Source organism: Kryptolebias marmoratus, linkage group LG19, assembly GCF_001649575.2.
Source record: "Kryptolebias marmoratus isolate JLee-2015 linkage group LG19, ASM164957v2, whole genome shotgun sequence".
NCBI classification, from domain to species: Eukaryota; Metazoa; Chordata; class Actinopteri; order Cyprinodontiformes; family Rivulidae; genus Kryptolebias; species Kryptolebias marmoratus.
Genome location: NC_051448.1, coordinates 9,352,615 through 9,363,468, shown reverse-complemented (window position 1 = coordinate 9,363,468; position 10,854 = coordinate 9,352,615). Strand labels below are relative to the sequence as shown.

Here is a 10,854-nt window from a genome sequence, read left to right as displayed (position 1 = left end):
GGACAAAAAAATTTTACCAACAACTCCTTACCTGTGTTTATTCCTCTGTATTATGATATTATTAGCACATTTTATTCCTAAAAGAATGTTTTTTTGTTTTTTAATGAGAAATATTTGCCCCTCTAAACAATTCTGTTAATAGATAAGTCATTATTTATTTTAATTATTAATTGTTTTTGTCCACACATTGTCCATAACAGAGTCTGTCTATCTATCAGGCTAGCAAAACAGTGGGTTAACTTCGCCAAAACAAGTTGTTTGACCTTTCACGGTCTCCGTAGTTCCCCTGCAGCGTGAGCACAGCGTGAGCACAGCATGAGCACAGCATGAGCACAGCGTGCCGGTTACGAGCGCTTTTCACAGAGACGCAGGGGGAACCGTATCTGATGGGGGAACGCGGCTCGACGTAACAGCAGCAACTCGAGCACATTGCTGCCCCCTATATGTCAAGAGGACAAATAACACCTTTTCTGTTCAAATTGCCAACCGTGCTAATTTCCACCCCTGGTTATGTACAACGAAGAGCTAAAACATCAGCTTTGGGGGAGACATGTGAATCAGTTTTACACTACAGCTGCAAAACTCACCTGTTGCTACTGACTGAGCTCAGGGAAGACAACAGACAACCAGAGGATTCTGTAGAAGGGTTGTGACTGATTCATATTTTACCTGTTGCAAGTAAATAGTTTAATTCAGACAAGCTAACAGTTAATCCAAATGTGGCTTAGACTAAAGTGGGTTGCTGCTGTCCAAAAACTATAATCTAAAATATTTCAGAGCATTTTATACATGAAGTTTAACACAGTACACAGTTTTTCCCAGCAGAAATATTATACTCCTTCAGAAAGTGCCTGAGGCTGCACCAGAGGTGCTACAGCTAGCTGCTAATGCAATTTGGATTGGAATAACCATACAATTCTATGCAAGTAATTGTGTAACACAAGTTTAATTCAGCTCTTTTTTCCAAACTGAGGTTGGTCAAAAAACGATCTACAGCAAGTAAAATATTATTTGTTTGTACCATTTATACAGTACCTCATTTCAAAAGATCTGAACTATCACTTTAAAGTGTGTGGCTGCTTTTAGAGAAGTTCAAAGTAACTTTATTAAAAACAAACTTATGTTAACAGCACTGACTGCAGAATGGCTGGCTTTCTCAGTTGGCCATCAACCGTTAGTCAAAATTATTTGATTTAATTATTAAACAACACTCATAAAAATAAGAAAAAGAAAATGGTGTGGCGTGCGGTTACATCTGGATGGAGGCTCAGCAGTGCACTTGTTTGTCTTTCAGGAATGCACCACCTACCACCAGTTTTATCGTGCCAATCTGCACACAGGGCATTCCTCAAACTACACACACTTTTTGTGTTAAACTTAGTCATTTTCAAAACCTACACGACAAGCTACTCCCAGACATACATCCACTATAAGGCCGATGTTTGAAAGCCTGGACAGCTCAATTCGACTCGCAGTTCGCTGGCAGAGATATGCATTGTTTTGGCTCTGTAGGTTGAGAGGAATGCATAGAACTCCTATAATTTCCTATGCATGCCTTCCTCCACCCTGCAGTGGTCACTTGTCTAAGCTTGTCCCAGCCGGCACAGCCTTGTTGACACTCTTCCCCGCACCGTGATCCGGGAATTTGTAGGGAAAACACTCCGTGCGTCCAGAGAGATTAACACATATCCCCACTTAGGATCATCGGAACAACCCCTGTGGTCGGCGAAGGTGCGTGGATTGGTGTAATTGGGGGTGAAGGGGGGAAAAAAAACAGAGAGGTGAAGCACGCTGGAGTTTAGCGAAGCTGGCTGAAAAGTCGGGCGGCTTCAGAATGCAGTTTCACGACAAGAAAACTGGGAACCGCTGCTTGTGAAAGAAAGAAAAGGTGAAAGTGTTGACATGTGAGTTTAATTTAGGTAAAACTCCACCTGGGCAATTTAAAAGAGTTTCAAATCAATCTTAAGATTTATTTTTCTTTTTCTTTGAGGATTACAAATTTCAGGCACGACAATAAGATTGTCTCCACTGTTTTTAATCTAACAATGAGTTGTCCCAGTTGTTTCCTAAAGAATAAAGTTCTCAACCCATGTTTTACCCCTGCAAAAATCCCATCAGGTGTATTTTTACCAGTGAGCAGAACAAACAAAACCAAGCCCTCACTTTATTTTGCCGCTTAAACGATTAAGCCACCCTGATTAACTTAATGTGTGTAGTTTGAGTTTACTACGCCTGTGGCACAACTAGCTGCGAACAGCAAAAGTTCGTACCTCTGAGTTTAAGTCCATGTTCTGCCATTGTTTAGCAGAAAGCTGCACAAAGCTGAACAGAGGCTGCAGCAAAAACCAAAAAAGGACAAAGAAGAGAAGATAGTCCAAGAGCAGCACAGAGTGGGATATTCCCATCTCCTTTTCCTCCTCTCTCCTCTGCTTTAGTCGCTCCTTGTCCAGCAAGAAAAGGAAAAAGCTCGGCAGCAGGGAGAGAAGGGAGAAGGGAGGGACAGAGGGGGACACGGTGAACGAAAAAGGGGAAAGGACTGGGGCTGAGCCAAGCGGGACACGGCGGGACGGGAGCGGTGAGGCATGCACTGTGTTGTGGGAAAGAGGATGTGCACAGATAAAAGGTTTGGCACCATCTCAACATTTAATGCCATCACAAGATAAAGAAGACAGACCAGTGAGAAGTCTTTCTGATCTGCCTTCGGCAAAAATCTACTTTACCGAAAAGCTGAACCAATGTTAAAGTGATCGTGCAGATCTTTTAAACTGGGGTCTGTGGAAAAGTTTGAAATAATTAGTATCTTACCTGTGTAGCTTGCTCTTTGAATAAGCCCAGTATAGAGAAACTGAGTTCAATTCTGCAGTTTCAAAACTTCTATTTAAAAAAATCTAATTCTTTATTTTAATTATATTCTGGCAGAAATATAATTTACCTGCCATAGGTAAAGTGCGACAGCTAGTTGCTGATTATGCTAAGAAGTCTATGTAAATAACCACGTAATGTGAAACTGACTGAAATGTAAAGATTTATAAAGTAGCTTTTGAATAAAGCGCTATAAAACTTTGAGATTGGAGTTGTTTTAAGCAATCCACCTTGTTCTTAGCTCCGCTGGGACTAGCCGTTAACTCATCAGTCTGGTCAGAATTAAACTCTTTCTCTAAACTGAGGTTGTTTAAAGAGATCTGTAACAGGTCAGATATTAATCGTTCATAACATGTCACCAAAACCTGCTTCAAAAGATCTGAACTTTCACTTTTGGATGCAAGATCATAAAGGAACTAAAGTATTTGTAGGTTTAATGAGAAAGATCAGCTAAAATACCTGGAAATGTTGGCATCCTTGACTTCAGTGTCACTACTAAGTTGTGAAAAGTGTCTAAAGTTAAAGTAAATACATATATCACACAGAAAAAAGTCAAGCTATATGGGTAAAATGTTATTTTTCACCTTTAGAACTTCATAGAAATTTGTTTTTCTTTTTTTCTTTGACCAACTGAGAGATACTTTTTAACCCCATATTTGAACAACAATACTTCTGATATATGTTATCCTGGTAAGAAGACAAGACAAAGACCCCAGACATACTTAAGATTCAAAAAAATGCACCCACGCACAAAGAGTACTACAACTACAGGTGCGAAAAAGTCGAAGAATCAGATGTCAGTCTGTCGAGTTTGAATTTTAAGTCACTGAGAACATCCTTACCCAGATCGAGACTATATTCGTGCTTTCCTTTCCTTCTGAAAAAGTTACGCTTTCTCCAGGACATCCACCTACTCAAATTCATCTTAAAAAGTAAGTATTTTATGCAGAGGACAAAAGGCAAAGCAAAAGAAAAGACAACAACTAATCCGGAACAGGAAGACAAGGTAGTGGTGGTGGGAGAGTGGCGGATGCATGATAAAGAAAAAAAAAGAAAAAGAGGAAGAGGAGGTGTGAGTGGTAATCGACGACACTGGGTGGGTTTCTGCTGGGTGCTGGGCCCTGTCTCTCTGATGTAACGACACATATGAACAGAAGGGTTGAAAGAAGTGAGCAGCAGAAACAGGGACAGGCTTTTAGTTTGTCGATGTACTGATAAGCCACAGGTGACAGATGTGTACGTATGTGAGACGTGTGGTTCAATCAGACTCACAGCTAATTCTCTCCCTAAAACGCAGAGCAAAGATGCAAAGCAAAGCTCATCGAGTCTCCAACATCAGCGCAAAATGACCCACAGTGGTGCTAAACCACCACGGACACAGTCATTACAACATATACCCTCCCCTCTTGTTTACATGAAAGTGAAACTTGTAACAATCAGAATGTGTTCTTGCACAAGTGCAGCAACAAACTGAGTCAGAGAGTTGTGACACCGATTCTGGCTTTAAGTGCAGGTCTGTGAGGGAACAGGCTCCGCATCCATTTGTTCACTGATGGATTCAATCGATGAGGAGCAGCAGCACAAACCGTTTCTATTCCCACACAGGAAGGGCAAAATGAAGAGGGGAGGGTAGAGGGAAAGGCGGGGGTAGAAAGATGGGGAGAGAGTTTTATTTCCTGTTTTTTTTGTTTGTTTGTTTTCTATTAACAGAGAGGAAGAAGAGTCTGAACTGAAGATTTGAAGCGTCTGGGATGGTTAGAGCTCTCAAAGATTAAACAGTTTGGGTGAGGCTCGAGGTTGACACTGACTGAAGGAATCAAAGGCTGAAGGGAATTTCCCATTTTGCTGTGTGTGTGTGTGTGTGTGTGTGTGTGTGTGTGTGTGGGTGTCCCAGGGAGGCATCCTGCTCCATCAGTCACACACCATCCCAACAGCATCCTTCAACAAACTGCTTGAATAAAGCCATGAAAGTGGATATACACTGCTGTAAACATCTCAGTCCCACTTCCTGTATGTGATAGTTAGCCTTCAAAGTTTCTGACAAACTGTCGGACAAATTTAAGGAGACATTTCATTTCCACATCTCATGACAATCAGAGCTGCTTGTTCACTGAATGCGAACTTACTGATGAAAAAGTATGTGGATAACTTCCTGTGGATCAGTTTAATTTATGAAAAAAAAAAAACTGCTTAAGGAACTAAAGTAAGTTTTGGCTTCTAAATAAAAACCACCCTGACTGTGACTCATCTGTGCCACAGTTTGTCTAAAGGCACGTGTACTCGCCGGCGAGCCCGAGAACCCACTAAAGACCAAATCTACATTTAGCTTCTTGTTTGGCACAAGAACCAAAACTGATAAGAAAGAAAGCCGCTCCACCCATACTTCTCACTTGTTCAGAATCTCAGATAGAAAACTTAGAAAAACATATCTACTGTAGGTTTCACGACGGAGTTCTTGAAAAGGTTGAAGCCCATTTTAAGGTTCAAAGAATTACAGACCAAGGACAATGTGGAGTTTTAATAGTGAAGTACTACTGAACCGTGAATCAGTATTAGTTTGTTACAAACCAACAGGACTACAGACTATTTTGGGGGTTGATTCAAGGGTTAATTCCTACCAGATGTCAGAAGATAGATTTGGCAACAAGGCTCTGGAACCAAAACCAAGAGGTAAAAAAAGAGATTTAATGTTGCAAAACTGTGCTTTGTTAAAGAAACATTCACAGAAGACAACTGGACCGTGCGTTAGAATGTCTTGAAATATTTAAGAATGAACTAATGGTTTTCTGCTTTTTCCAGGCTCCCCCAAGGAGTCCAAATGTCATCTGTGCTGGGTGGAGTATCTGTACGGGGCTTGTGCCTCGACCAAAGAGGCCGAGTCCCACAGACAACCACACCCAGGGGAGATGTTTTGGACGGAGCGGCCATTCCCAAATTTCCAGCCAGGATTTTGCAGAGCTCGTTCACTCCCACTTCCCAGGCAGCCAGATTCAGCTGCAACCCGGGAGACTGACAAACACCCAGGCTTGTGGGCCTCCGTTTATATATAGAAACACTCAGCAGCGTGGGTACTTTCTTTCTCCAAGAGGGAAACTCTCGCTGACACGTTGAAAGAAAACAAGGATAAACCACAAGCAAAGAAAAAATGTCATTACACTGCAGTAAGAGATGCTGTCAGTAAGATCTTTATTTTGGTTGGTGCTCCATCAATAAAGCTCAAACATATTCACACGCCTTATTATCTACCTGCAGGACAGCGCAATCACATAAACCCTTTTTTTTTTTCCTCGTGGCACAACAATGGCAGTGGTACTCCTGAAAGCCTCAGAGCTTCAAACAATAACTACACAAGCACGAAGAGCAGCTGAAATACTCCCAAGTACACGGTACACCCTGCTGCAGGAAGACAAAGCTACAATTAAGGATCTGTGGCATGTAGCTGAGCTCGTAGGGTGACAAATCACACCCTCGCTTTGGTCGCATTCTTGTTGTCTTAGAGACAACAACACTTTCGTCACTACACTGCACACCACACCCAGATAAAATGTGTCAGAAAAAAGGTTCTACGTGTAACTCGGCAGGTAAAAATGACGGCTGAACTCCTTTCAAAACCGATTTTTTTATTTTTTTATGTTTAAATTTCTCCATTTTTCTTTGGATATCATTTCCTTATTTTCTCTCATGTGAGGTTGTGTTTTAAAATATTAGATTAAATTTAAATTTTCTCCTGTATAACCTTCTTCCTGCATTTCTCCTCGTTTTTATCATTTTATTTTTATTTCCGTTTCCTTTTTAACATTCCTGCAGCTGCTTCTGTATGAATTTACAGATAATCATGCAAACGTGTTGTTGTTTTTTCCACTGCGTCACGTTGCCAATGCTAATCGTAGCACCAGAGACTGCGCTAGCCACTAGCGGTGTTAACAACCGCTAAAATGTCATCAAAACAGTCAACTTTGTACAACAGGTTTTTGTTCTAACTCTTTCAAAAAACATCAATACTTCAATGACAGAAAGACAAACTGTCACAGTCCTGATAAAAACACTACCCCCAAAATAAACAACTAAATGCCAGAAAACAGACATGAATGCCTCATTTTATTAGAATATTAATATATTTGTTAAGACATAAATGTACCTCCTATACTTACTTCTTGATTTCAGCAATTTCAATCCATTTTTTCCTAGATTATCTGCTTTTTCTTATAAAATCCTCCCAATTTAAAGAATGTTCATACCCTCGTGATCCTTACTACATGACTAGATAATATCAAACAATCAAAGATAGTAAGGTGCAAAAAAAAGAAAGCCAAAATAACACTAAAGACTAAAACCAGGGGAGCTATTTCACACAACCTAGCAGGAATTTTCTAGCTACCCTGACCTAGTTTATCCTTGAATCAGTCTTCCAAAGCCAGTGGCACATAAATGTTCTCGTGCAGACTTTTTTTAGGGAGTTGGCCTGCTCCAGACCAGGGTAAAAGCCAGGTTTGGTTAATCCTGGACCGAGCCAGGAGTCTTTTTGTACAGTGGCCTACCTGGTAATCGGACTTTTCACATTCGTCTGCACTTTGGTATGAGCAGGGGGAAGGGAGACCAAATAAATAGGAAGTCCTTAAAGGAGGTTATAAAGTAATCCAAGCAGAACTCTGTGATCGTAGAGTAAGCGTCTTTAACGCTGTGACTTGTGGTAAACCTCACTGTGTGTGTGAGGTTCACCAACAGATCTTAGCTGAGTGAGTCAAACACAGCCTGCTACAAATGTTTCTTTCAGTTAAACTCATTTAATCTTTACTTCCAAGCAAAAAAAAATGTTTGTTTTAAGTTTCCACAGGTTGAGTGTTGTAAAGCAGTTTGTTTAGCCTGAGAAAAAGTCCAAAAGCTGACATCTTCTAATGAAAATATTAACACAGTGAATTTGTTTATAGCAACTTCTATTATCTGCTAACTGCTAAAATACTAAAATACTCCAGTATGAATCATAAGTGCAAATATGCAGTTGTTTTAAACAAATCAGGTTAAATGTTCACTGTAACACATTGGATGCCAAAAGCACTTTTACTAAATTACTGTTAGCAAATCAGAACTTGTTTTTTTTTTCTTTTTTGCTCACTTCTCTGGAAATAAATCTGTTAAAACAACTAACAGAGCATTTTTATTTGAAAATATACAAGCATGCACTGACATAATGCTTGTTAAAAGTACACGTTGACCAGAAGTTAATGATTTTATAAATAGGATTTAGAAAAATCTATTTGATAGTGTCTGGATTTAGATTTTTCTTGCATATAAAGGAACTCCGAGCTCGTGCACAAACATAACAGTACGCGATGTATCGAGTATATCCAATATATCACACGTTTTGCGTTGTGTAGTATTAAAAATGACTATGTCACAAGTATCAAGTACAAACTTTAACAGGTATTTTTTTAGCATCTGCACCTAAATCACTAGGTGTTGAGCTTTTCCCAGGTGCTTCTCATGCATCACAGCTCTCTCCCCTCCCATTCTGAAAACCCCAACAGAGCCTTCCCCGCCTCACTCATCCCCCCCTCATCTAGAAAACTGTCCAACTCTACAAAAACTCTAAATTGTGTTTACGTTTCAGACGTCAGGGGAACCAGCTCGACTGAAGTTATTCAGAGACGGTAAATTTAAAGACGAGCAAAGTTGGACTGACTGAATCCTAATTTTGAATAGAAACAAATGGAGCGACTTGTAGTCAAATAAAGCATGACGCAACTTAAGGCAGGTACATTTTCTCTGATTGACATGCAGAGAGGCATGAGCCGCTTCCAAGTGCACTAATCCCTGCTTCAGCTGTGAAAACAAACTTCCACCTGTTCACAAGGCACAGCACCACCTCACCTGCTCGTCACTCACAAATGTTTCCAGGTGAGGTGGAAATCATTCTTGCCGGGGAGCTTCTCGTCTACATTACTGCCACTACAGCAGATAAACTCAGCTTTATTTAGTCGACGCAAAGTCTGTTGTTAACAATCAGCCTCTGTTGTCTATAGGAGGTGTAAAAAAAAAGCCAAGATTTAAAACCAGGAAGTTTAAAAAGAGTTGAATAATGCTGGCCTCTCCTTCTTGGTTTCAGAACTCACATACCATTTGAAATTTGAAACAGAACACCTCATATAAGCTACACATCTAAAGGCCTAATGCCCGCACTCACACACATCTCACCTTATTGTACAAATAGGAACCATTCGGGTGGAAGTGTGTGATTTCCCTCGACATGAGCGCACATTCCTGTGAACTGGGAGCCGCTTCAGTGTGGCACGGCTACCTTACGAGGTAACTTTTCTTAACATTATTTTTGAGGTAACCTGAAACTTTGTAGGAAAAGGCCTTGTGGTTTGGAGTCAAGGGCTGTAAATTACCAACTCCATCGGCGGAGTGGAATTCCTGGCTCGGACTCTGCCAGCGCCCCAAGGCCGAGCGAGCGAGCGAGGGGAGCTGGCACGCGGACTGCACTTTTTTTTTTTTTTTACGTTTTTATTTCATTTCATTTCTTGCTGTATCTGAAAGCTGAAGCACAGACGGCATCAGCATCTACCTGGCAGGACGACTGGAAAAGTTGGTATTCAGAGCATCGAAAAATAAGCTATAGTTTTAAAGAAACACTTAAGCTGTCTTATTGTAAAAAGAACACTTTCAATGATATTGGAACCTAAACTAGTTGCTCCTTTAACCAAAATTTGCAGACAACACATATGACTTAATGTTTGTTAAAGGTTACCTGTCCAAGATCCATAAAATACACACAACCTATGTGTGGTAGTCAGTATATCTGAGTGAAAACATCGTCAGAAAAAGGAAGAAGTCCTTTCTGATTTCACACACACGACAGATTTCTCTTCTTTAGCCTCTAGGTGTGTAAAATAATGCTGTAAAAACACATAAATGCTAGTTTTGTACAGAAAAATGAGTGCAGCAAATCTCCATAGCACCATTTGTTCTTTTTTTCATTCCAGTGCAAAGCTTCAAAACGCTCACAAGAACTTCTGTCTGTGAACGGAGGGAGATACACATCATCGCTGAAAAAGCTGAAGCACCTTAAATTACCGAACACTAAAGCGCTCCTCTCAGCAGAACAACAACTTGTTTGTGTTTGTCTCTCCCCCCGAGGGCAGTGTCTACAAAAGATTAACCTATGGAATGGAAAGACCGACAGAGGAACAGATCACTGGGTGCGGCTCTCTAAACCCATCCCCGCATTCTTGTCCTCCCCGCTCTCTGCTGCCATTGGTTACCTTTCCGGGCTACTTTCTCTTTCTCTCAGGAAAAAAAAAACGTGGTACAGTCAGAAGCCTCTGGTTCTTTTCACGCCTTTGTTGCTCGCTTCGCCTCTGGTCCCTGTTCCTCTCCTGCCTCTGCAGGAACTGAGGTTAACCATGCACAACGGGATTTCTGGCTGCGTCGGGGCCGTCTTTCGGCACGTACGACACAAACTGCTCCCTTGTTCTGTTACGGAACGAGTTTTCAAAAAGCCCCCTCAAAGACCTGTCAAAATCTGCATGCTGGGTGCACTATGTGGGGTGGCTTCGTTTGGAAAATACCCTCATTATAACAAAGGTCAAACTACGTAAAAACATACCTGATCTCCACTTGATGATTTCATTAAACTCCTCATTGACCCCGCCCTCTGCGACATCGCCACATAACGCCATTGCAGATTATTAATCCAATGCTGGAGTTGATGAAACTGAGTGATGTACTTCCAGGCTTCTTGACGCTCGGTGCAACAGCCCTCGTTCTGCACCTGCGAGACAAAGAAAACTCGATTTTAGTTGGTCCCAGAGTTGCTCGAGTCTTTTTGACTTGATAAAACTGTTATTTTATTAGCTCTCCTCGGTTGTAATTTAAAATTCAGATCTCAAACCAGGCCACTTGGACCCGACATCCTAGGAAGGACGTACAAAACACTGGTTGAAACTTCACATGTTTACGACAAGCTGATGCTGTCAAATCTATCCTGCAGAC

The 10,854-nt window shown here is 41.1% G+C and overlaps 1 protein-coding gene across 6 annotated transcripts in view; it reads right to left on the bottom strand.

Moving 5' to 3' along the window:
- utrn (utrophin) overlaps window positions 1-10,854 on the bottom strand; it is a 176,884-nt gene that overhangs the window by 164,177 nt on the left and 1,853 nt on the right. For 4 of the 6 annotated variants that reach the window (XM_025007463.2, XM_025007466.2, XM_025007464.2 and 1 more), the window contains exon 1: window positions 3,705-3,822. In XM_025007463.2, the coding sequence (XP_024863231.1) occupies window positions 3,705-3,786 (82 nt within the window). In that variant the 5' untranslated portion in view covers window positions 3,787-3,822. Of the gene's footprint in view, window positions 1-2,270; window positions 2,314-3,704; window positions 3,823-10,468; window positions 10,634-10,854 lie in introns of those variants that run through there. The other 2 variants (XM_017423258.3, XM_017423261.3) reach the window with 2 other exon arrangements.